The sequence below is a fragment of the Panthera tigris genome, chromosome B2, assembly GCF_018350195.1.
Source record: "Panthera tigris isolate Pti1 chromosome B2, P.tigris_Pti1_mat1.1, whole genome shotgun sequence".
Taxonomy (NCBI): domain Eukaryota; kingdom Metazoa; phylum Chordata; class Mammalia; order Carnivora; family Felidae; genus Panthera; species Panthera tigris.
In genome coordinates this window covers 105,619,093-105,646,835 of record NC_056664.1, presented here as the reverse complement: position 1 = coordinate 105,646,835, position 27,743 = coordinate 105,619,093, and the positions used below count along the sequence as shown (strand labels likewise).

General features: G+C 42.7%; 1 protein-coding gene across 2 annotated transcripts in view; it reads right to left on the bottom strand.

Annotated features, from left to right (window-relative positions):
- The window catches only part of SLC35F1 (solute carrier family 35 member F1), a 442,526-nt gene that overhangs the window by 386,702 nt on the left and 28,081 nt on the right, over positions 1-27,743 (bottom strand). Inside the window, exon 1 of one of the 2 annotated variants that reach the window (XM_042987076.1) lies at positions 21,693-21,874. The exons of the other annotated variant lie outside the window; for it this stretch is intronic. Coding sequence (XP_042843010.1) covers positions 21,693-21,874 — 182 coding nt within the window. Of the gene's footprint in view, positions 1-21,692; positions 21,875-27,743 lie in introns of those variants that run through there. 2 annotated transcript variants of the gene reach the window in all.

Below are 27,743 nucleotides of genomic sequence, written 5' to 3'. Positions count from 1 at the left end.
AGGTTCTGGAAGCCCTTGCTCCCAGCATCTCTCAGGTCCAGGCCTCCTCCTCTCCCTGCCTTGTGAGCTCAACATCCTTTCTCTCCTCTTCTCCTTAGCCAAAATGAAGCACACCTTCTATTGTCATTTTTGTCGTGATTTCTATTTTTTGCCTTCCAAGAGCAAGTATTACTGGAAATTTCCTGCCTGTACAATAAATACAAGTCCTGCTCCCAAAGAAAGTATGATGTTCGTGTTACTCTCAACTCCCAAACTAACTCTTCTTCTGCTTCTGTTCTTACCCCTCTTCTTACATATTTATCAGGCTGCGTATGAATAATTATAATGGCTAACATGTTTCAGGCATGGCACCAAGAACTATAAATATATTATCTTATTTAATTCTCCACAATGACCCACTGAGGTAGGTGTTTTTGTAACTGCACAGTTGATGAAACCAAAACTCAGAGAGTTCAGGTAACTTGCCTAAGGTCGTGCCACTGTTACACCAAAGAAAATCAAACACTGACCACCATAAACCCAATTCATCTTTCTCTTAAGTAGCAATTATAATCAAGACCCATGGCTTCAGGAAGGAGAAATTAGGAATGCATCACACCTTGCCATTTCTCCTCTGCATCTGTCTCCTGGCTGGGCTCCTTGTAACCATCTAGCTGCACTCAACTCACTGTTTATACTACAGGAAGCCAGAGCTTGTGAAAACGTAAATTGGCCATGGCATTCTTCTGCTTAGAGCCTCAATACTATTCAGTGTTCTTAAGATAAAGCACACACACTGAACAAGCTTCCAAAGCCCTACCTGATCTGACCCCCGCCTACTCTGCCAGCCTCTAACATCTCCCTCCCTCACACAGGGAGCCACAGCCACCTGAACCGCTTCCATTCCCCAGAATGCACCATGCATCCACCCCCACAGTCTTCTGATGTGTTTCCTTTGTCTAAAACACATTCCCTGCCACTCATGCTCACACAGACACACACAGACACACACAGACACACAGACACACACACACACACACACACACACATACACACACTCCTCTCCTTATTCTAGCTAAGTTGTCCTCACCCTCCAGTTGCCAGGTTAGCTGTCACATGCTCAGATGCCATCTCCAATCCCTCATATCAGGCATTCCATGGTTCCCCACTATTCTGTGAGATCTTTCCTACACTTGGTGCCTCACACCAGCCAGGCACAAAGCAAGCTCAAAATAAATGATCCCACAAATGAACAAATGGATGATGTGGTGGGAGAGTCTATCATCCAGTACTCCAATCTCCTCAATGTATTTGTCTCATCCAGACCAGTTCAGATTATCAAAGGTGCCTGGTGTGGATATCCATGACATCTACCAGGCACAGGAGCCCATTCTTTCTACTCTCTGTGCAAACGCACCCTGGAAAACTAACCCTCCGCACCACACACTGGGGCAAACTGCCTCTGCACTTCCTTGGCGCATGTGTCCATACTGAAAGAGATGAAAAGGCCCTGGCTGTTCTTCATATAAAGTTGTCAGTTTAAGGGCAAAGTGAGAGAAATGTATATCAGTTAAGGAAGCCCTCAACTGCAAGTAAAGCAAATTTCAACTTAACCTGGCCTAAGCAGTTAGAATATTTATTATGCCATATAATGGAAGTCCAGTGCTAGAGCAAACTCTGAGCGTGTGGCACGTCAGTCAGTCAGTTGCTCAATACTATCTTCAAGGATCCAGGAACTTTTCCTGTCTCTACTATGTTGTCCTCAGCATCAGTGACATCTGAAGGCTGGTTTCCTTTATGGTCATAAGGTGGCTGACAGTAACAGCCGGTGGTAAAACAGATGTTTCCTTGATCAAATCCAACAGAGAAAGAGAAATCTCTCCCCCTCACCATCAAATGTAAGTACTTCCTTTCAATATGATTGAGCCAACCTGGGACCTATGCCTGCCCGAAGACTGACGACAATATGCCAGCTCCTGAGTCCAGAAGAATGCCAAGAACTAATTGGCTTATCAGAACCATCTGGGGCAAAAATGGATGCACTAGTGATGGAACCAACAAGAGACTACAGAGGACAAAATATGCAATACCAAGGACAGAAGCAAAAGACTACACTTATTTCCACGTAACACAACTATATTTCTCTTTCTATTTGCAATGGCTCCCGAAGATGTCACATGTAAATACTCCATATTCCTTTTGGATGTGTGGTTGTATTTCTTCTTGCTGACACTAGCTTCTCTTCAAGTTAATCATCTTCTTCTGCCAACACGCTTATGTTGAGTCAGCATTTAACAGTTAGAGGTTTATTGCTTACAGCAGCTAGAGAAACTGCTTCACTCAACCCTGCACAGAGGCAATACAAACGGTATCAAAAATGTAAGCCAAACGACTTCATTACTCTTCTTTATGTACGCAGATCTTCGATAATGTCATAAAGCAGAAGTTTCATCACCCCGTAGTGGATAAAACATCCCATCTTAGTGATGCAACAAAGGCTGGAAAGAGGAAAAGAAAGGCTGTTACAGGTAGTAACCTTCCAGCCCTGTATTGCTCTCCAGTGTGTCACATTTGTGTGTTCTGGGGCAGAAATTTAAAAGCCAACTTAGATAACTGACACTTTTAGAAAAAATACTACACTAATTTCCATTCTATTCCAGGGCAGATAACTTATCGAGTTATCCTGAGTCCCCCCTTGCAGGGTTTGTCTAAATACACTGAGGTAACAAATAATTCTTTGGTTGGAACTCTAATCTAGCACACAAGATATTTAACTTAACTATGTGGGCTCTTTGCCCCAAGGACACAGCACATATGAACCACTCTTGAAATGGCTGGACTGTCATTTTATTCTGAGGTATCAGCAGACGAAGAAGAAAGGCTATATATATATATATATATATATACCCATATATATATTTAAATATACATATACATATATTTTCTAATATATTATATATTGTTATATATAATACACACATATAAATATATAGCTATATATATACATGTATATGTATATGTATATACATGTAAATATATGTGTGTGTGTGTGTGTGTGTATATATATATATATATATATATTATATAGCTTTAAAATAAACTTTAAACTTTAAACTTTAAACTTTATATAGCTTTAAAAATAAACTTCATTTGATTTGTCACAAGGTTTTAGGTTTTATTGTCAAGTATAATCATGCACCAAAAGAGTTGTACTGAGATTTAGTGACCATGGATTTCAAATGACTTGTCAAAATTCTCATAGCTGTTGCATAGATACATTCTCATATCTCATAGATACATGCATTTATTGACCAGTATGCCTCTGAAAATCTGGGAAAGTGATGTTTGATCTCACCGATGGAGAGCCCTGGACGTATTCCAAAGGCAGCAAAGTTGATCTCCTCCAACCAAAAATACTTATAGCTCTCTAGTGGTACAACTTCCCACACTATAAAAACCCAACCAGACCTTCTCTCATGTCCCATGTCCCATGTTCCAAAGACGCCTTCAAGCAATGTTCCCACCCTTCCTTGTGACTGATTTCAGCTCTTAAGGGAAAAGCAGTCTAACTGATTGACTAAAATAATAACTGATTAACTAGATTAAAATATGCTTGAGAGCAGAGACCTAACCTTATGTGTTTGCATCTCCGAACCACACTTAGGACTTTGTTTTCCTTGCAGCAGACATGCAAAGGATATAAATCTAATCTTGTTTAATTTTCCCAGGGTGATGTATTTGAAGAAGAAATTTATCTCAAATTAATTTCTGACTGGTAGAAATTGCTTAGGAAAATATTTAGGACCAGGCATAAGAAATGTCATTCTCCTATCTCCTGGCTTACTTTGAGCTAGGACTTCTAACTACCATATAACCCTCTTACCATTCCTTCCTCAGACCACTGAAAATAGACCATTAATTCATCAAACAATTATCAACATATATTAAATTCAAGGAGTATGTGGAACACAGAGCAGAAAGCACTAAACCAGCCAGGCATGGGCTCTACTACTCTCATGTAGTTTTCTTGGTAATCGGTTCCTTCTTCCCCATTTTTTCACCAGGCTTTATACCAGCCGGTAATGATAATAATAATAAAATAAGTTTGAGTAGGACTTTCTCTATGTCAGATGCTGTTCTAAGTGCACTAGATAGATAGATGGATAGATAGATAGATAGACAGATAGATAGATAGATAGATAGATAGACAGATAGCTGTATATATCTACGTATATAGATATAAAATCTTTTAGTCCTCAACACAACCTGTGAGCAGAAAAGAAACTGAGGTCTCTGAGATCAGAGCGCTAAGATACTGAAATAAGCAAGTAGCCCTCTTCTCAATTTCTGCTGTCTATAACAAGCTTTAAGTGACTTCTGTTTTCATTTCTACAACTGATTATCCCAACGGAAATTTCTGGCAGATGGAATTGAAAATTTTAGGGAAACAGTGGGTAGATAGACACATGTGTTGAGTTTTAAAGTATGAGTAGGACTTAGGCAGGGCACCTCAGTATTTTCATAACTCTGGAGCCACTCAAATTATCTCTCTATACTTTTTTATATCCCCTACTTCTCCATAGATCAATTTGAAAAAAACTAAAACTAAAATTCATTGAGTATCTACTCTGTGCCAGGCACTACCACATACATTATTTGAGAAACTAAAAATTAGAGAACATAAAATAATACCTCTCTTGAAAAGGCTTCTAGCAGGTCATTTGCCCCTTCATTCAACAAATATTTATTGAGCACTTAACTTTATGCCAGGTTCTATGTAAGATGTTGGGTAGAGAACACCCTCGTAGATTTAACCGCTGGGAGGGTCAGACACATAAAGAATGTAGACCGTAAATGATATAAAATAGCCTGTAACTGGAATGAGGCATCTAACCCAGACTTGGGGGTTGGGGAGTGGATGTCAAGGTCTTCAGATGCATAGGCGCCTTTGTGTTTTGGTTGAAGAATAGTTATGTCTCATAAACAAGCTTCTATGTCACAGCCTTTTTTTTTTTTAATAGAAAGAGAAAGAGCACAAGTAGGAGAGGGGCAGAGGGAGAGAGAATCCCAACCAAGCAGGCTTCACACTCAGTGCAGAGCCCACTGCTCTTTGCACTCAGAGCTCGATCCCATGACCCTGGGAACCCTGGGAACATGACCTGAGCCGAAATCAAGAATCGGATGTTCAACCGACTGAGCCACCCAGGTGCCCCTCTCTTTAGATTGTAGTGTATAGCTAGCCTATAGCTCTGCCTAGTAGTGCCTCAAAACTGAGGATCAGGTTTTTATGATTCCATTCATCGCTTTACTTTATTCATTTCCTAAGATCAAAACAGCTCCAGAGAGAAAGTTAGTAATTCACCAAAATGGAGATTTTGACATGGAATGAGGGTGACTTTGATTCATTAATATGTCATACATCTTCTGTGGCTTTTTTCCTTTGTTCACTTGCTAACATTTCCCTCAGAGGGGCCAGGAATCAACATTCTATGCCTCATGAAGCCAATTACTTTAATGGTTAAAATAGCAGAGCAATATTAGAAATACAAGGCCAATTCTCTGCAAGGCTTCCCTTCCACCCTGTATCCGTTTTCTTATGTGTTTCACTTTAAAAATCCTTTGTGTCAGGGCGCCTGGGGGGCTCAGTTGGCTAAGCCTCTGATTTCACTCAGATCTTCATCTCACAGTTAGGTTCATGAGTTCGAGCCCTGCATTGGGCTCTGCACTGACAGCATTGAGACTGCTTCGGATCCTGTCTCCCTCTCTCCCCCCCTACCCACGTTGCGCGCACTCTCTCTCTTTCTCTCTCTCTCTTTCTCTCTGTCTCTCAAAAATAAACATTAAAAAAAAACTTTAAAAATCCTTTGCTCCTTGTATGTCTTATCTTTCCCAACCACCATTTGGAAGAGTTTGTGGGAGAGTCTATCAACCTGTGGAAATTCCTTTTTTAGAAAAAGAGTGCACTACACATTCCGGCCCTTTACCTGCTTCTCCAGCTGCAACCAAAAAGGAAGAGAACCTTCAGGTTCCTAACGCCAATGAACTGCTTTGCAATTGTGACAGAGGGAAACAGGCGATGACAATCCGATAAAAAAAAAAAAAAATTGTTGCTGTATCTCAATAGCCAAACAAACTGCAGCCCTGGGGCACCAGCCCATACTGCATACGTTCCCATTTGCATACTTTGCATAACCACCATTTTCTTTAACAAACTGATATCCAAAATGAGCGATCTGATATTCATTGCTATAAATGCTTGAAACAGTGCTTTTCTTCTGTCATCGTTGAAGGCAGACTCTCAGGTTGCAATTAATTTGGGGGCTAGGGAAGTAATAATTATGGTCTCTTTGAATTGGACACAAATGAGTTCATTTATCAGCATTTGAGTTGCAAATGACTGATCTTCCAAATCCAGTGCAAGCAAGCACCTCATTGTCTATAATACTTGATAGGATCAAGAGCACCAAGCTTTCACTAGGGAAGGTCAATCCAAGATGCATGTATCCCATTAGGAGCAGGAAATTAACGGGAAGCGTCAAGGAAAGAAGGATTTTTTTTTAAAGGACAAGAAGAAGGAAGAGGACAAGGAGGAGGAGGAGGAGAAGGTAAATTTTTGCCTCAAAAACACAAATCACACAAACTGTTAGAATCAGAGTAGGGAAAAAAAAGGTAAAATTTTAAAGTCAAGTCACTAGACTCATTATCACCTGGAGCTGAAGTGTAATAAAACCATCTATGACTCAGGGAAATGTGGGGTAGGTGGGGAAGAATCCTTATGGGGTGGCTGTTCTATAGGTACATTCACACTTTCAGATATAGCTAGTTCATAGGTAATTCCACACTGAATGTTTTTATTTTCTTAGATGATACCAATTCAGTATGGTTCCAAAATAAAAATAAAACATGTTAAAAATAAAACATTCTTCTTGAACCAACTCTAAGCCAAAAAAAGTATGGTGAGGAAATCTAAGAGCTGTTTTCAAATAAGGAAGACAAATGGAAAACTATCATCTACCAATCAGTTGTGTGTGTGTGTGTGTGTGTGTGTGTGCGTGTGTGCGTGCGTGTCAGAAAAAAAAAAACAGAGCAAAACAGACAGACAGATGGATAGACAAAGATTGATTACAAATAATATCTAACATACATTATTTGGTAAATAATATATATACTGTACTATATTAAATATTTATATATCCCAGAAAGATTCAAAAAGGAAAAGTAGCAAAGATAACAGGGTCAAGATACCACGGATTGATCATCTTCATTTCATTGGTCTGTCTTATCTGGGGACTCATATTTCCAGAGACAACAACCCTAGACATCATGATGAAATCTAGAGGCAGCCTTAGGGGGTGACTCCACCAGTAGATGGGGTCAGTACAAGTAAACACACAATCTTTATAAATACTGTGTTCTTGCTATGCAAAGTCAGCTTCAAGACAAGTTCCCTGACCCTGCTTCCAACCCCTCCCCACTAGCAACTCTGGAGCCATCACCGAATGAAGTAACAAGACCATGAATTTCATTCCAGCACTCATTGGGTGATGGTGGTAGTTTTTGTTTGGTTGGTTTTGTAATGTTTCAGACTTACTCGTAACTAGCTACAAACTACCTTGACTATTTTCTTTTTTTTTTTTCTTTTTTTTTTTTTTTTAACGTTTACTTATTTTTGAGACAGAGAGAGACAGAGAACGAGCAGGGGAGGAGCAGAAAGAGAGGGAGACACAGAATCTGAAACAGGTTCCAGGCTCTGAGCGGTCAGCACAGAGCCCGACGCGGGGCTCGAACTCACGGACCGCGAGATCATGACATGAGCCGAAGTCGGACGCTTAACGGACTGAGCCACCCAGGCGCCCCACCTTGACTATTTTCAAGGACAGATCACCTCCTGTTGACTGGCTTGAGTGCCATTCACCAAGCTTGGCAGTACTGGAGGGACAACAGTTAATTTTGTGAAGCTGTAAATATCCTTCCTAGCTCTCTGGGACTGCACACACCCTCTCCAGAACAGATCTCCCCACCCTTCCTCTGTCCTCCCACACACACCTCCCCCCACCTCACAGCCGCCGTGTTTTCAAGCAGTCGAGGGACCCTGGGATTTTCCAAGGCCCCTCACCACCCACAGGCGCTCAGAGCAGTCTGTAAGGCTATCTGTTGAGGAAAGGGCCCTCTCTGAGAGCACAGTGTTTCTTCTGCCCGCAGCAGGATACAGATAGGGACAGAGACTCCAGCCATCCCCAGGAACCCAGTGTCACAAAGAGCTCCTCTGATCCGGCTGGCATCTGGGCTTCCCCTCATTAGCACATTAAAGCTGCTCTGTCCTTTCCCTCTGAGCCGCTCTGTCTGTCCCACTGCCGGCCTCTATGGAGCCTTTTAGGCCCACGCTCATTTTGAAACCTCCCCAGTTCAAGAGGCACTAACCCTTCCCGAAAGCCTGTCAAACTCCGTCACAAACCACAGGTACCTTCGAAGCACTACTGCTGGGAGGGGAGCAATCAGGCAGCAGCACGTACACCTTCTGCCAAATTAGTCTTCCCAAGGAGAGGCTTTCTGGGGAAAAAATCAAAACCAGGGGCGCCTGGGTGGCTCAGTCGGTTAAGCACCCGACTCTCGATTTCCGCTCAGGTCATGATCTGTTGGTTCACGAGTTCGAGCCCCACATCAGGCTCTGTGCTGACAGCTCAGAGTCTAGAGCCTGCTTTAAATTCTGTGTCTTCCTCTCTCTCTGCCCCTCCCCCCCTACTTGTTCTCCCTCTCTCTCCCCCACCCCACAAAAAAATAAATATTTAAAAAACAAAAAACAAAATTAATGGTATCTAGCTTTCAAAACTGGAGTACATTGAAGCAAACAGACTCCTGCCTTGTTCACAGATGAGCGAGTTCCCCCTCAGATTCTGATTGACAAGGCTGACAAAACGACCAGGCCAGCGCAGGGCCTGCACCCAAGTCCTCTGTGGGCTGAGTCAGCATTTATCACAGGCCTGAAGACAGCGCAAAGCCCCAAAACCCGGCTCTCCTTTGAATTTTGTGACCAGGATAACAATTGCATTGTGTTTGGCAGCTGTCCAAGCCCGCACCCAGATGTCATTTCAGTTAAAAATCCCCAAAATGCAATGGGAAATGAAAGGCTAGGATTATTTTAACTGGTTTACAAACGAGAAAATTGAGGCACCCAAAACTTCAGTCAGTTGCCTGCGAGAACATATCAATCACATTCTGAAGGGGACACCATCACACCAATGGCCCAGACACAAAATCTTTAAGTGACTTTCAATTCCCTCTGCTGTCTCTCACACACTATTCTCAAATGTCATGAGGACCCAAATCCTACAGAGCTCCCCCAAAACATGCCCCATACCAATATCCTGACTTCTTCATAGCTGAGTTCACTGATGGTTCTTGCTTGCCAGGTCACTCAGGCCCACACCTGTTTCTGAGTTAGCCCTTTCTAAGGCAACATCTTTCTGCCCATCACACCCCCTCCACCCCATCCCTACCACAAATGTCAAATAAACTCACAGCACTGTCCTTCAATCCTGTTATATTTCTTTTGTATATTTCCTTTCTGACTCTTCAAAATGACTGTTTCCCGGTTTCCTCTGCACAAATGTCCTACACCCTGTCCCCAGCACCCAGCTCCTTCATCCTCAACCAATATCCTTGCCTCAGAGCTCTCAGAGAGAGAGAGAGAGAGAAGCCACCAGCCAGGAACTTTTAGTCCCACCACCAAATCTACCAAATCACCTTCATTTACACCCACAGGCTGTGGCTCCCCTCTTGTATCATGGAGAACGTCTGGCTCTTCTCAAAGGCCAACCTTTCCCCCTTCCTTTGGATCCAACCCTCTAAGCCTTCTCAAGGCTTTTCCCTCCTTCCATTATCCCATTCCTTCCCACAGACGCAATTTTTCCCCTTTCCACTAGATCATTCCCATCAGCACACAGACCTTTTGCATTATCTCTTCCATTCAAAGATTCTCCTCCCCTTGCTCCTCATTAGGGCAAAATGTCTCACAAGTCATGTTTTGAAGCCCCCATCTCACATTCCCTGTCCAGCCATTCCATCCAGGCTCCCAGCTGCACCACCACTCTGAACCTGTGCCTTTCATGGCCCCCAAGGTTCTCACGTCACCAGGCCATGTCTCTGCCCTTCCCTTAATACTTCAACACAGTGCACTGCTTATTTCCTCCTTCTCAAAACAAGTCCTTCCCTTGGCTTCTGAACCATACTCTCTTGTTTTCCCTCCTACTTCAGACCCCAGTTCCTGAGCTGGGACCTCCTCCTCTGTTCGACCCACACGTTGATGCACTGCCCAGATTGACCTTGGGACCCCTGTTGTCCTCTGTCTACACTGTGTCTCCAGATGATCTCCTCTAGGACCACCCCAGTGACTCCCACATCAAATCCCCAGCCCTTGATTTCTCCCAAGAATCCTAGACTCCAGCAGTCCTTGAACATTTCCACTAGACATTTCTAACTGAACTCGCCACAGTAAATTCCCAACTTTCTCCCCACAAACATGTTCCTCTCCTTGCCTTTGCCATCTTAGACAATAGCACCTTCATTCACCCAATTTCTCAAGGCCCCAACACTAGAATTTTTTTTTTTATTCTTTACCCTCAGCAGCCTCATCAAATCACTCACCAGTCCCATGGACTCCGTCTCCTCATGCAAATCACTCCAAAACACAATCGTTTCTCTTTACCTGCATTGCTACCCTCCAGTCCAAGCCTCCAACATCTCTTCCTTCCAGTAACCACTTATCTCTCCCACAATCCATTCCCCAGCAGCAACTAGAATGGTCTTTTCAAAACTCTACCAGATTACTCCTTTGCTGAATACCTTCCAGTTGCTTCACAGCCCACTTAGAATAAAACCCAAGCTCGTCTCCCGGCCTGTGAGGTCCTAAAAGATCTTACACCTCCCTTCCTTGTGAGCTCCTCTCCTCCCCTGCTCACTTCCATCTTGCACTTCAGTCTCCCTCTTTTTTAGTACCTTATGCCTGCTTGTCTCATCTTACCATCTCCGTCTGGAGCACCCTTCCTCCTGACCCTCAGTTGGCCAGTTCCTCCTGGTCATGCCAATCCTAGCTTCAACGTCACCAGGGAGAAACAGGCCCGTTCTGACCCCTCAAATGAAAGTAGCACCCACTGCCTCTCTGTCACATCACCCCACTTGAATTCTCTGCATGGTATTTAGCACAATTAGACATCTTTCTTAGTATCGTTCATTGCCTGTACTAACTTGAATGCTGTCACCATGAAAATGAAGGTATTTTAGGTCTTGTTCCTTGCAGTATTCCCAATATCCAGATGATGCCTCTTACCTGGTTCAGTAATTCTTTGTTGAATGGCTAAATAGCTCCTAGTCTGAGCTCCTCAGAGCTCGAAGTGAAGCCATACCAGTGGTTCTGCCACTTATGCTGAGCTGTGATGTAACCCTGACCCTCCCTTCTGCCATTCAGACCTAGAATGTGCTCTCTTTAACTTCAGCATCCCTGAAAGGTAGCACTCTCCACTCATAAACCCATTCCACAGAATCTCTTTTCACTTCTAAAAGCTACTCTGCTTAACATTTAAGGTGGGAGCCTCAACCCAGGCTGTTGGGTTGAGTCCTTGATACTTAATGTAGCTCTTATCAGACCTAATCAACTGCCTCCATATCACCAGCTGGGACATACAGATTTCCAAGGCCATGACGAGCACCAGCCTAATGCTACCATTAATACCTGATTAGATGCACTTCCAGAGTCATTCCAGACTCACTGTTGAATCCAGACTCACTGTTGATCCCTCTTGGATCAACTGGTCCCCACCCAGTATCCAAGGGACCAGTTGATATTGGATATCAATACTGGATATTGGATATTGGGTGGGGACCAGTACCTCTCAGACTATCTACTGTAAGATATCAATTGCTTCTTTCAATTCATTGCAGGCAATACTTTTGTAAAATGCAATTTAAAAAGCCAACTACTAGAAAAATAAAATGGCAAAAAACAAAAACTTACCAAAATACATGACCCCGTTTTTAATATTAGAAGGAAAGGCATAAAAGTTCTGTCAGATTGCTATAGATATTTCTAAATGCTTACTCTTGATTTCTGTTCATATCACATTCTGGTTTGTGCAGTTTCTGAATCAGCACAGGTCCCGTGACCACACTTTGAGTAGCTGGCTGCTGGCCTCCTGGCTGTATGTCTCTTCTGCCCTGGTGAACATATCTCTTCTTTGAGGCAACTTTCAAATAACCGTTCATGAAACAAGTATTAAATGCCCACAATGGTGTAGGCACTGTTGAGTGCTTTCTCCAAAATAATCTAATCCTCTTCTTCCTGATCTTGGTCCAGATTCTGTCCAAATCATAGCACTTCCTTCTCCCCATCCCCATCCCATTTAGACTCCTTTCTCCTCTCCCCTATATGGCTATAGTAGCCCCTAACTTGTCCCACACACCCCAGTCCTTCCTCTCTCCATCTGTCCTACAGATATGGTTCAGAATATCATGTTTAAGCACATCTCTGATCATATCCTTTCTCTGCTCAATAACCTGCAATAGTAATAACCCACAGAATGAAGTCTTAATTCCTTATCAAAGCACCCAAGGGTGTCCATTATCTGACTCCAGCCTATAATTCTAACCTTACTTCACTCCACTGCCTTTTTTACCTCCACATAATATTGTCAAACTGGACACTTAATCCTCTTCTGATCTTTCCCCATATTTGGTTTCATCCTTTCTACCATCCCCCTTCTTACACAAGTTCCTTTCCATATATATTATATAATATATATAATAATATATATATATAACTTATTGTCAAATTGGTTTCCATACAACACCCAGTGCTCATCCCAACAGGTGCCCTCTTCAATGCCCATCACCCACTTTCCCCTCTCCCCCACAGCCATCAACCCTCAGTTTGTTCTCAGTATTTAAGAGTCTCTTATGGTTTGCCTCCCTCCCTCTCTGTAACCTTTTTTCCCCTTTCCCTCCCCCATGGTCTTCTGATAAGTGAAATAAGTCAGGCAGAGAAAGATGTTTTCACTAATATGTGGATCCACATGTTCCTTTCCTACCCATGTGCTATGGATTAGAACATTTATGTCCCCACAAAGTTCATGAATTGAAGCCCTAATTCCCAATGTGACGATATTTGGAGGTGGGATCTTCAGAAGGTAATTAGATTCAGATGAGGTCACAAGGGTGGAGCCCCCATAATTGAGTTATTAGTAGCCTTATAAAAAGAGATGGGAGAAAGATCTCTCTGTTGCTGTACCGATTAAAGATACGAGAAGATGGCTGTCTGCAAGTCAAGAAGGCCCCACCAGACACCAAATCTGCTGGTACTCTGATCTCAGACTTCCCAGCCTCCAGAACTGTAAGAAGTAAATGTCTGTTGTTTAAGCCACCTAGTCTACAGTATCTCCTTAAAGCAGTCCTCAGTAAGACGTTATCTCTCAATGCCAAGAGAAAATGCCATCCCTGAACCTTCCTGCCCTGTCTGCAGTCTAGTGTGGTGTCTCTTTCCTCTGTAGTCTTATAAAAGCACCTAGCTATGTAAGTACAAAATTGGTTTCCCTGCCTATAAAAGGATGATAATAAGCACTTTTGTTATAAGAATAACACATGATATAAAGTTTATAATATAAAATGTTTACTTTATAATGTAAAATGTAAGAATTGGGTCCACTGTCTAAATGCTAATTTTAACTCAAACTCTGCATCAAATTATATAATAAAGCATGCTGTCTTTCCACCAACTCATCCTCATGCTATTGTCATATTCTAAGCTTCTCTTACCTGCAATGCATGAATATGTGTCCAAGCTCCCTCAAAGCTGTATATGCACTTGTCAGAATGTTAACACTGCCAGAAAACTCTATTTTCTTGATTTATGTGGCAATGACCTTTGATAGGCTCACTTGCAATGACAGGATGCGTTTCAAATCTGTTCTCCTTTTTCTCCTAACATTCTGAATGGCTATGTCTCCTTTTTTCTTTAAGTCCTAAGTGAAACAAATTGTACTGTGTTCATCAAGAAAGATCTACCCTCTGGACTCTGTGTACACTTCAAGTAATTTTATTATGGGTTCAGTCTTCCCCTTGAGTAGTTTGCCTACAGGTGAAACAGCTAACTTATGGGGCTTTTTTGTACACCTCTGTTAGATCAGCTTGAAAATCTAATCATTTTGAGAGGTGATGTATGTTATCGTTATTTCTACTTTACTTAAATTGTTCCCTTGGTAAATTATATTGAAAGGGTAATAACAGTCAGAAACTCTACCAACAGCACTCAAGAGTCCTCTTTAGCCTATACTTGTCTAGTTCACTACATTGATCCTGAAGTGCCCAACATATAGGAAGAACTCAATAAATATTCATTGAATGAATGAGTGAATGAATGAATGAATGAGAAACTAGTAAAAAATTTCTCTTATACAATGGATCAGTACTTTTTCTATCTCAAAGTCAAGAATAATTGGGAATTGTAGCCCTGTCATTCTAAATCTGGACATAATTAGATTGATTTGTTTTTTAAAATCCTTAACTTGTTTTTTTCAGTCATAGTAGGTTTCCCTAATGAATTTGTTTAAAATGGAAGGAATTAGTGGAACATAACAACAGAACTTGCAAAATTGTATTTAAGGTATTTTTTTTAACCATCAGAGAGTCACACACATAAAGTTTCTTAAGAGAAAGTTTAGAATTAAATCCAATAGAAAACAATATTTAAAAAATTTTAATAATAGTATTCGTAAACAAATTACATTCATGTTGCCACTGACTGAAGCCTGACATTTTTCTAAGAAAACACTTTCTAAGGTGTATTTACTTTTATTGTTTTCCTTGGCATTTCCTATGAAATTTCTTCTTAACTACTGCACATTCAAGTAGTCCCTGTATAAGGTCAAAATGACAGAATGAGAAGTGTAATATGGAATGCATACTGAGCAACTTATTTATAGGAATCCAGTATCTAGACATTTGGAAGCATACAATTAGACATTACGCATAAAAACTCAGGTTACAGATTATAATGATTCACTCTCAGTAGCAAAACACATGCCACATTATCCAGTTAGAATAATGTTTTGTCACGTAGATGTCCTCCAGAAAAGGGGTCAGCACACAATAAGTGATTAAGAACAAATAAACATAGAAAACAATCAACTGAGTATAAAAGCAACCAATGGAATGAGAGAAAATATTTGTAAACCATATATCTAATAAGGGGTTAATATCCAGAATATACAAAGAACTCCTACAATTCAACAACTTAAAAACTCCAAACAATTCAATTTAAAAATGAGCAAAGGCTGTAAATAGACATTTCTCCAAAGAAGACATGCAAATGGCCAACAAGCATATGAAAAACTGTTCAATATCACTAATCATTAGGGAAACGCAAATCAAAACCACAGCGAGATGCCACTTCACACCCATTAGGATGACCACAATAAAAAAATAAATAAATAAAATAAAATAAACCACCAAAAGTAACAAGTGTTGGCAAGGATGTGGAGAAATTGGAACTCTTATACATTGTGAGTGAAGATGTAAAATGGTGCCACTGCTATGAAAAACAGTATAGAGTTTCCTCCAAAAAATAAAAATGGAATCACCATATGATCCAGCAATCCCACTTCTGGGTACATATCCCAAAAAATTGAACGAGGCATCTTGAAGATATATTTTCACATTCGTGTTCATTGAAGCTTTATTCACAATTGTCAAGGGATGGAAGAAGCAACCTAAATGTCCATCAACAGACAAATAGATAAAGAAAATGTGGTATATACATACAACGGAATGTTAGCCTAAAAAAGGTAGGAAATCCTCGTATGATACAACATGGGTGAACCTTGAGGACATTACGCTAAGTGAACTAAGCCAGTCATAAAAAGGCAAATACTGCATGATTTCATTTATATGAGGTATCCAAAACAGTCAAACTCTTAGAAACAAAAGGTAGAATAGTGGTTGCCAGGGTCAGCGCAGAAGAAGAAACGGGGAGTTGTTTAATGGATTCAGGTTCAGTTTTGCAAGCTGATAAAATTCTAGACATGGGTTGCATGACAATGTGCATACAAATAACACTACTATACTGTACACTTAGAAGTGGTTAAGAGGGTAAATTTTATGTCATGTGCCTTGGCCATTAAAAACAAAGAATAAATGAATGTATACTTGTATGTGTTCATGCCACAGTCAAGAAATATGCCAAATATTTGTGAGGTATTTTTCCATGTGACTACTGGAGTTTAATTTCCTAAGCATACTTTTTTTTAGAAACATAATCAAGAATTAATGGGTTTGAAAATGTACAGTGAATGCTCATTGGCCTGAGCTCAAATGAGTGAGAAAGCTAAACCAAAACCGTGTGGTGGTATTCTCACATTCTGCATTCTACTTTTACAAGAAATAGCAGTTAAATAATAAATTAGCTCTTGCATTAAGTAACTTTAGAACTATATGGGCAGCCAACTCATTTTCCTATATCATCTACACAGACATCAGGGTACAATGAAAACAGGCTTCTATTATGATGGCCCTGAAACACTGCAGGATCTTGAGATGGTACTCAAAGGAAAATTACACAAAGATACGTCCATTTTCTTACACATCAATTACTTGGAAATGTATCATCTCTATCCCAAGTAAACCAAATATTCCTTCATTATAAACATTCATTTCTCCAAGCCCTGTGTATAAAAAATAAGTACACAGGATGATCTTTTATTTTCATAATTTTGTCCTTTAGTTAAAAATAAATGCATCCTGGGGCGCCTGGACAGCTCAGTCAGTTAAACATCTGACTCTTGATTTCAGCTCATGAATGATCTCATGGTTCTTGGGATCAAGCTCAGCATAGAGCCTGCTTGGGATTCTCTCTCTCCCTCTCTCCCTGCCCCCCACCTCTCTCTCTCTCTCTCGCAGAAATAAATAAGTAAACTGAAAAACATAAATGCATCCTTTGACATCCTTTCTTTCAGTAAGACTACTGATCTCCGAAATGTCTGTTTTTAATCACACCACCCAGTTCCATTTGGAATAATCGTGTATAAAATTATCCTCATTACATGTTGGTCTTCCCCTTTCATTTTGACATCTGTTAGAAGAAGTAGCTTGAGGAAGAGCTTCACTATTCAATTTTTCAACAAGAGCCTTCCAACTTAATAAAAAAGGATCATCTAAATTATAATATCTGTCTTCCTCAACTGTACCTAATACGTGGTTCAAGCATAACTCTGTTCCTTGGCAGTCATTCTTTTGGTTCACTGTGTTCTGTCCACCTTATATAAGGAGTCAGAAATGCTATATACACATATTGTTCCATTTTATATGGTAACTTCCCACGTGGACTTGGTTTTACTTAGGCTTTCTACCAATTCTCTTATACATCCTCTTTAACGATTCTTGGTTTTCAACTCAAAAATTTTTTTAGAAATTTTGAAATTAGTAGTACAAATCAAAATGTAAGTTGGAAATCAGTTAGTTCCAAATCAAATAAATGGATGACCCAGCATCACACTAGTGGATCCATTCTAATGATTAAACATGCCCACTACAAGACCCAAAAAGGCAGAAACCCTTTAATAACTTGAGACAAGGCAATGAATCTCTTATGGGGAAGAAAGTGGGTCAAAACTAGAAATTCACAGTTATTTTCGTTAAGATTTGAAAATAATATTCAACTGGGAAATATAAATAAAACCACACACATGAAAACACAAAACAAGCTATTACTCATTTTTCACAAACATTTCATTAAGTAATCATTTTAGAGGAGAAAATCTTCAGATACTATATAGACGAGTACCCATTCCTTTATCTTTCTTAGAAACTACCAGTATCAGCAGTTTTTGTGTGAGGGTCACCAACCATTACCCTTGAAGTGTTTTTTTTTTCTTTTTTGTCATATCTTGCTCGCTCGTGACAGAGTAATAAATACTATTCTGTGCTAAGAAATAAATGAGGAAGAGTAAGCCTTATTTTTTCCTTGCTGGAACCAACACATTATTTTAAATCTTTGGGAATTAAAGAAGCAACAGTTGGGGCGCCTGGGTGGCTCAGTCGGTTAAGCGTCGGACTTCAGCTCAGGTCACGATCTCGCGGTCCGTGAGTTCGAGCCCCGCGTCAGGCTCTGGGCTGATGGCTCAGAGCCTGGAGCCTGCTTCCGATTCTGTGTCTCCCTCTCTCTCTGCCCCTCCCCCGTTCATGCTCTGTCTCTCTCTGTCTCAAAAATAAATAAACGTTAAAAAAAATTTTTTTTTTAAATAAAAAATAAAAAAAGAAGCAACAGTTATCTCCACATAAGAATCACCTTGGATTTCTTGCATCCCACGGCCAAAACAATTTTGAACGCTATGGGGAGAAGAATGTGACACATCCCATTAACCGGTTAAAAAAAAATTATCTATCACCTCCTCTCTCACCAAAATCTTGGTACTACTGGATTCTAATCTAACTGCTTTACAGAAAGTGAGTGATCAGTGAGATGCCCCAACTGTCGCATACAAAATGCGGCAATCCAATTCTACAAGCCCATAAAGAAAGGGGAAAGAATGAGTAACTATACTGAGGAAAGTCATAGGATATAGTATAATGTCAGGCAGATTTCATTAAGGTAACACTACATTTTCATTTTATGTTTCTTGAGAGCAAGTACCTTTACTTCATTATTAATCAGTACTTTTCCCTTTACCTATCCCTCGGTAGATATAGATAGCATATGTGTTTGTATTTCTTCCTCTGAGTTGGCAGGTAGTTATTGTTATAGACTGCCACCGGTGGCAGGCAAATCACCAGGTTTACACTGCTCATAGTCTAACATTCCCCATCTCACTGCACCATCCTCAGTCTGTCAGTACTGCCCCTTTGGCCCAATCGGATGCTAGGGGCTAAGTTAACAGTGGTGCAATGTCCCATTCCGTCACTGAAGAGACTCCTGGCCAGCTCACAGCAATAGGATGCTGCCAACCATATATCTGCATGCCAAAAGTTGAAGGGATATTTTTTTTTATATTGGCTCCAAACATCCAGATTTGCTACCTCACTTTCTGCTAGCAGCTAAGTTGCTGCATGCCAGAAGTAAATGAAAAAAAAAAAAAGCAACTGAAACCCAGAGGACAGTAAGTTGACAGGGCAATAGAGGTGAAGGATACAGAAGTATCAAGGAAAAAGGAAGAGCAAAAGAAGGAGAAGAAAAAGAAGGGGAAAAATGATTTTAAGTTTTGAGAAAATGAACAAAGATGCTTGTGATATGGTCCCAGTGGGCCAGTCTGATAGCCATTACTGACTGATTCAACATACTTGGAGGGTTCAAACCAAAGGGGAGCCACACCTGAGTGCTGGCATAAGATCTTTAAAATTCCACTTTCCTCCCACATTGTTACTCTTAGAGCCCAGTCACTCAGCCACTACCACTGCTGTCTCCTGTTGACATAATCATGGTACAGAAGCCAAGCTCATCAGCATGCTAATGAAATTATTCCACCGAGATTTTTACATTTAATCTGATTTTTTTTCAGTCTCCATACCAGATGCTCCTTCTCAAAAGAAATATTTTCTTCTTGTCTCTTTATGGATAAGGAAAGACCATGAGCTCAATACAAAATATGATGTTGGAAATTCTGAAGAGTTCTGAAAGACAATTAAATGTTTGAGTTGAAGCAGAAAGGCTATAACCCTGGAGTCCCATTCACAGATGTACCTGCAATGATATATCACTGACCCAACCTTCCAGTCTAAATTCTTCCTCTATAAATCAGGAATCGTTCAACTCATGTCATACAGATCACCGACAGCTTAGTAAAACACATAGCTCTACTCATGGTATACGACTTCACTCTATTTGCTTGTGATGCTCCCACTGACCCACCTCAGACCACAAAATGAATTCGTGTAGAGCTTTAAACTCGCGCAAGTGTTTTCTCTTCGGTATTATCTCAAGACAAGGGAGGTAAGACACGTATTATAAAATACATTTTACACATGCAGAAACCGAGACCCAGGGAGATGCGCAGCTCTGCCCCTGAGCCAGGTGGCTGGTTACTGGCTGCGAAATGGTGACAACCACGTCTCCTCAGTGATCTTTTTATTCTGGACTCTAAGATTCATTGAATATCAAGAAATAACTTGCACGGAATCAATAATAACTTATAATCAAGCAAAGATAAATGAATGATTGCATCAGCTTTTGCCAGAGTGATGAGGGATATTAATATTTAATAGATTCCGCTTAAAATAAAGATCCAATGCCTGGGCATTTACAATTCAAAAAAAAAAACCCACAGGTATTCATGAAGAATAGGAAACCTACATAATATGTACTCAGCCAGCATCTTCTTGCTTTATTCTATTCACTGTCTTTTGAATGTGATATTTTGGAAGCTGTTATCCTAAGCTACAACTCGAAGGAAAGTAAAGGCGGGACTTTCTATTACCAACTCTTGTCTCACTTCAGAGTGAATTTCTTCTTGTTTGCTAATAAATGGAAACATACTGAAGTGCCCACAAGTAAGCCAATATATACGTTAAGTAAGCCAATATATACCCCGTTCACAAGGGACTCAAATGGTTTGGGACTTGTTACACCTGAATTAAACCCTACTCCTAAAATAAGGAGAGCTTTCAAGCTTTAATTTCTGTACATATTTGGTGCCCCCACTAGAGCTTTAAGCCCCATAAAGGTCTACGTGAACTCCCCATAGCTCTATGGGGAGTCTCGGCTACCCGAAACAGTGCCACACGGAAACCTGTATGAACAGCGCGACCTTAAGAGTTACCCATGCAGATGCCTCAAAAAAGCACACACGCACTCAAATAAAAACACACAAAACAAATTCTCTGATTTTTTTAAGTGTCAGTTCTTCAACCATTTCAAGTTACTTAAGTAGAAAAAGTCCCCTTCACATCACAGTTGAGTCAGGACGCCGGGGGCCCCATCTTCACGTCAACGCGGTTCTCAACCTAAAACGCCTCGTCCTTGATCCCTCCACTGCGCAGATTCCAGCACTGGAGGCGCCGGCGATAGGCGCTCGCCTCCTCTGGCTTTCGCCCGCTTTAGAATAACCCGGCTCCTCCAGCTCCCACCCTTCTCGCAACATTTTTGCACTTTGCGTGGGTCTGATCCAGGCCTCTAGCCTCGGGTTCCCTGGTCCCAGCTTGGAGGAGTCGGAGCGGCAACGGGAGAAGTGGGTCCCCCGCCTGCCCGCTCCGGCTGTTGCCGCGACCCCTCCCCCCTCCCCCCTCCCCGCCCCGTGGAGGTCGGAGACGTCCTGCCGGGGCGGGCGACAGCGCGAGGCCGGCGACTTCCTCGCCTTCCCCGCAGCCCCGCGCCTTCCCGCCTCCGTCCGGGCCACCCTCGGTTCCCTCTTGTCCCCTGGGTGCAAAGCTGGGGTTCAGTGAGCAAGAGGAGTGAGCGACACGCGTGTGCGAGGGTGTGAGCGCAGACACACAGCAGCCAAGCAGCAAACCCCGCCTCTCCCCGAACTCCCGCCTCGGACCAGCCGGCAGCCCGGGCGCCCCGGGGCTCCCGGCTCTGGGACAAAGCTGCCAAGGCCTCCCCGCAGGAGCGGGGCGCGTCGTCGCCAGCTCTCCTCAGCCTCCCTCGGCCGCGACTCAGTCCCAAGGGGCCGCCGGGGGTCCGGGGGAGACCCGGGGCCGGGCTCCCGCAGCCCTCGCCCCGCGCCCCCGCCGCCGCTCACCTGTTCAGCACTTTGCGGATCCTCTGGCGCACGCCAGCCCGGGAGGAGGCGGACAGGCTGCCGCCGCCACCGCCGCCGCCGCTGCCCTCGGCCGGCAGGTTCTCGATGGTGGTCACCACATGGTTCGGCGGGGCTGGCGGCGGCGGCTGCAGCTGCTGCTGCGGCGGCTCGGGGGGGATCATCGCGGCAGAGGCGGCGGCGCGGCGGCGATCAGAACGCAGCCGGGCGCATCGTGCGCCGGCTCCGGGCCCGGGAACGCGCAGAGGACCTGGCCGGGCGGCCGCGGCCCGGGGAGGCGGCGCTGCCTGCGAAGCGGCGAAGCGGGGAGGCACCCGCGGCTACGGCCGCCGCCGCCCAGCCCGCCACTCACTCCTCTCCAGTCCCGGTGCGCGCCCCCTCGCTCCGCCGCCGCCGCCGCCTCCCGGCCCGGCTCTTCCCGAGCCGCGTCCCCAAGTCCTGGCACGCCCCGCGAAGTGGCCGGGAAGGGGGTCGCGCGCCGCCGCCGAGCTGCCCGTCGGCTCAGGAGACCTCCACGGAGAGAGCGGATGGGGGTCCGGGCTTCGCCTTCTCTCCCGGCGCCCAGGTCGTCTCTGGGCGAGCGGCAGCAGTAGTGCTAGCGCCGCCTCAGCCTGTCCCCCGCTCGCTCGGAAAGCTGCCGTCTGTGTCTCACGGAGTGAAAGACCGAGAGTGAACCCGGAGAGCCGGGCGGGGGCGCCGCGGCGGCGGTGGCGGCTGCGGCGGCGAAGGGGGGCCGGGGCGGGGACACGCGCGCTCCATCTTCGCCAGAGGGCGCTCGGGAGGCGCCTCACTGCCCCGACCCTCCTCACCCGGGTCCACCCGAGCCCCGCGCTCCGGGTTGCGATGATTGTTTTCTTTTGTTTTCTTTTGTTTTATTTATTTATTTATTTATTTATTTATTTATTTATTTATTTAATTTATTGTTCACGTGAGGCTGGGGATAGATCTTCCCTCTTCACTTGGCGGGATCTCCCGCCTCCTGCCGCGACACCGCAGAATCTTAGTACCACCCTTCCGGGACAGCGCCAGGACCCGAAGACAAGGTGCTGGCCCCGAAATAAACACCAAAACTCAAGTATCCTAACGATTACACCAACACTCACCATAATGGGCCTGGAGGAAATTGGAGGAGACACAACTTCGCACAAAGAATTCATTCTGGGAACTGGAAAAAGCTCGTCAGACCAACTCAACGTCTCCGTTTTGTAGCGCTGCGAAGGGAACGTGGGCAGATTCCAGTTCCAATTGTGCCTCTAAAACTTGTTAGCAGAGATTCCCTATGCAATTTGTGTACTTACATTCTGAGACACATTCTCCTTTGTGCAACGAGGCTAAGCGTATCTTTCTCCCTGAGGGGTAAGAGTTAAATAAGCCAAACCACCCAGCAGGGGGCCCTGATGGATTCTTCAGTGGGGCTCTGACCAGAGGATCTCCACTCCCAAAAAGGAAAACCCCTGAGAATCTGACCCAGAAACCTTAGCCCTAAACAAGACCGTATTTCTCCCAAAGGAAACTGATTTCCTGCCTCAGGCATCTCTTATACCGATTGCTCCAGATTCCAGTTAATAACTGACTCTCTTAAGAGAGTTGTATTTTCCCATTTTCCTTTATCTACATTGCCTGGATAGGGATCCTGCTGTGAACAATGATAGGAATTTTTGAATTTTTTCCATTTTAGTGCAGCATGTGGACTTATTTGCCCTGAACATCTTTGAAAGGTAAGGATTTTACAGAAAGGCATGCTAATACCACTACCAAATCCAAACGCACAAATAAAAAATACTGGTGATTTGCCACAGAGAATGGAACTAGGGAAAAAACATTCGAGAAAGGAATTGACCGTGTCTGATTAACAAAAAGGAGAGGGGAGGATGAAAAGATGAGATTCATTATTTGGTTAAGAAGTTGGCATCCCTTTGGGATGCCTGGGTGGCTCAGTTGGTTGAGCTTCCTACTCTTGGTTTCTGCTCAGGTCATATTCTCCCATTTGGTGGCCTCGAGCCCTGCCAGGGGTTCTTCAGTGGAGGGTGGAGCCTGCTTGAGATTCTCTCCCTCTATCTCTGCCCCTCTCCTGCTGGTGCTCTCTCTCTTTCTCTCCCTCTCTCAAAATAAAAATAAATAAACATTCTTTTTACGTTGCCATCCCTTTAACAATATCAGGAGCCCTTTGTTTAATAATCAAAACTTTGAGGAAATATCTATTCAAAAAACTCTTTATATTTCAATTTATGTAAAACCAGGTTACTATCTGAAATATCCCTGAGGTCTTTTTAATACAAAAATTAACCCAGATCAGAGCATTTTCCCTTTTATAATTAACATACTGTCCTGTTCTTCCTCAACAACTTTCGACTCTCAGATTTTTCCACCTCAGATTTGGAGAAGACACTCTGAAGAAATGTTACCAACAGAACCAAAGCTTGTAACCTCACAGGCATTAACATTCTAATAGTTCACAATGAATTTGCCCTTGGAGGACCCACCAAATGTAGGACCATATCTCACTTCAGCTCACCCTGGAAGCAAATCACGGTTAAGAATCTCTCTATTAAAACAACATTTGTGATCATTTCAGATGTCTGCCTTGAATGACTGGTTGCTTCAGTGCCCTCTTCCTTCACATTCACTTTCTTTACATTCACTTTACATTCACTTTACATTCACTTTTGAATGTTTTTGGCACCTCCCAATTCAGTGCTATGCCTACACTTCAGTGTCTGCATTTGTGTCTGCTCACTTCTCCAGAGGGACTGCTGAACCCAAGTTATCTAAATCTCCACTGAGTCAGGAAGGGAGAAAGCCAGGATGGGAAAAGAACAAGATGAGAGATGTAAAATTTCAACCCTACTATTAAGACCCAAAGCAGGTCTTGCATTCTTCCTTATTGTAAAGGGGATACAGCATCAGATCCGTTCTTACCTCCAATTCTGTGCTTCAGCCTCGTCTCCTAAAAAGTAGCTAAATAGGGGCGCCTGGGTGGCTCAGTCGGTTAAGCGGCCGACTTCGGCTCAGGTCATGATCTCGCGGTCTGTGAGCCCGAGCCCTGCGTCGGGCTCTGTGCTGACAGCTCAGAGCCGGGAGCCTATTTCAGATTCTGTGTCTCCCTCTCTCTGACCCTCCCCTGTTCATGCTCTGTCTCTCCCTGTCTCAAAAATAAATAAAACGTTAAAAAAATTTTTTTTTAAGTAGCTAAATAGTATTTGAGAGATAAAGAAACGGGTTTTAAAAGGGCACATGTCATAGTGGTGAGTCCCACCTGGATTTAAAACAAAAGAGATGAGGGGAAGGCCTATTTCCCTTTTCTCTGCTGCCTCCTTGGCCTTCAGATCCATCCTCCAGGGGCCCCTGGGTGGCTCAGTAGGTTGAATGTCTGACTCTTGATTTCAGCTCAGGTCTCATGGTTCATGGAATCAAGCCCCACGTTGGGTTCTGCGTGGACAGCGAGGAGCCTACGTGCGATTCTTGCTCTTCCTTTCTCTCTGCCCCTTCCTGCTGGCACTCTCTCTGTCTGTCCCTCTCCCTCAAAATAAAAATAAAGAAACATTTAAAAAAAAAAAATCCATCCTGCATGAGCTCTGAACAAAGGCAAAAGGGATGAAGGCAATGGGTTGTGGACCAGTATATAGTTTTTTAGTTGTGGCACGTGATTCCAGGACCACAGTTACTGCTCAGTTTACCTCTCTTTGACTAGGTATGGTTAGTGGTGCCATACTATGGCAAAGTTTCCATTCTGCTCTTACTATTACATCATCTGATTTTCACTTGACCCAGTGCTAGCTCTGTTGAATTCCTTTAGGAAGCAGAAGTTGACTCTCAGCTACACCTTTTTTTTTTTTTTAATGGTGCTCATTTTGAAGGCATTTCCACTCATATGGGATGGGAAAAGAGTAGTATTTGGCCTGTGTTTCAGCCCTTAGAGTCACCAGGCATTTTGACTCATCTGTTTAGCACAGACTGCACCTGTGTGTTGTACTTGGATAAAAGCTTCACAGTCATGCTCCAGAAGTGACTGATGATCCTGTCCAAATTGCTGACCAGTTGCCTGGAATTGCTGGTGCTACTCCAAACGCCCAGTGGCCCGCCCGCTCTCCCTGTGCCATTCTCTTACTCTTTTTCTTTCTCTCCTAAGTCTTGTTGAATCTTGTCAACACACACTACTAAACACATGGCACCTAGAATGATAGAACTTCAGAGTTTTGATTCACATAATTCAACTCACAGAGGAGAGAAGAAAGCAAAGCTGGTGGGAAACTTACAGAGATGGGAAGGTAGAATGGGTGGGTCTTTAAATGTATATCCGGGCAATGGATAAAAATAATTGGGAGATCACATTGGCAGAACTTCAGTGAGCCTCCTCATCATTTAAAGGCAGTCTGTAGATGGTATTAGTGGATAGGAAAAATATGCACAGGGCAGGGAGACGGGCAGTAGACAACGGGTTTTTTCAAAGACTGTTCACACATTTTACATGCCTCTTCTGTTTATTTAGCTAATTTTTTTTCTTTTGTGCTTTGGAAACGTATTTCTTTGGGGGAAACTCTAAATACTGTTCATAGGCTTATAATTGACCTTTCCTGACAAGAGACATGAAACACTGGAGAAGGACATTAGTGTTACTGGTTGTGGATAAGTGCGAGTTTTCCAGGGTCAGACTACATTATGATAGGTCAAAAATGTCTAAGTATTGTCTTCCAAGTGTTCTATTTCCAAAAGCATCATATTGTGTATCTCTGACATGGTGACATGATGAGTCCCTGACCACAGAAAACTTGCCATATTCAGTAAGGGCACTGATGTAGGAGTTCCAATTTCCTCATGATTATTTTAATATCTCAAGATATTAGCCAAAAAACACATGAATGATTTCTGTCTTAGTCTGTTTAGGTTGCTGTAATAAAATGCCACCGACTTAAACAGCAAACATTTATTTCTCTGTTCTGGAGGCTAGGAAGTCCAAGATCAAGACACCAGCAGACCCAGTGTCTGATGAGAACCTTCTTCCTGGTGTGCAAATGGCCATCCTCACATGATGGAGAAAGATCATTTCTCTCTTGTCTCTTCTTATAAGGGTACCAATACGATTCATGAAGGCTTTACCCTCATTACCTAATTAATTCCCAAAGACCCAACTCCAAATACTATGACATTGGTGATTAGGGTTTCAACATATAAACTGGTGGGGGAGGGGAGGGGGACACAAACATTCATTTCATAGCAATACCCCAGAAACACTTATTATTTTCAATACAGATATCAATTATCTCTGAATAGGGCAGCAAAATCCTCATATAAACCTCATTTACAATTTTTAACTAATGACATCAATACCTTCTCCCCTCTAGACATTTTAATTCACAAAAGTATTAATGCAAAAGTTTTGGTAAAATTGTAGTGACTCTCATGTGGAATTTATATACTGACTTGTCAGTGACTAGGTGGGGAGAGACTATGTTATAGTAGAAAATGGAGTCAAAGAAATCTCAGTTCTAAATCCAGCTCTATTGACTGGGTTAGTTTTAGTCAATTGTTAAAATATTCTGAGCATCAGTTTTCTAATCAATGAAAATGGGGATAATAATGTCTACAGGACACACACAGACTAGCAATAACGTATATAAAGAATCTGGCATAAAAGGTATTTTAAAAAAAATCATTGGTCTGCTCATTTCTTCATTGGATTATTTGCTTTTTGGGTATTGAGTTTGGTGCGTTCTTTATAGATTTTGGATACTAACCCTTTATCCGATGTGTCATTTGCAAATATCTTTTCCCATCCCATCAGTTGCCTTTTAGTTTTGTTGATTATTTCTTTTGCTGTGCAGAAGCTTTTTATCTTCACGAGGTCCCAATAGTTCATTTTTGCTTTTAATTCCCTTGCTTTTGGAGATGTGTCAAGCAAGAAATTGCTGCAGCTGAGGTCAAAGAGGTTGTTGCCTGCTTTCTCCTCTATGGTTTTTTGAAGACATCCAGATGGCCAACAGACACATGAAAAGATGCTCAACATCACTCATCATCAGAGAAATACAAATCAAA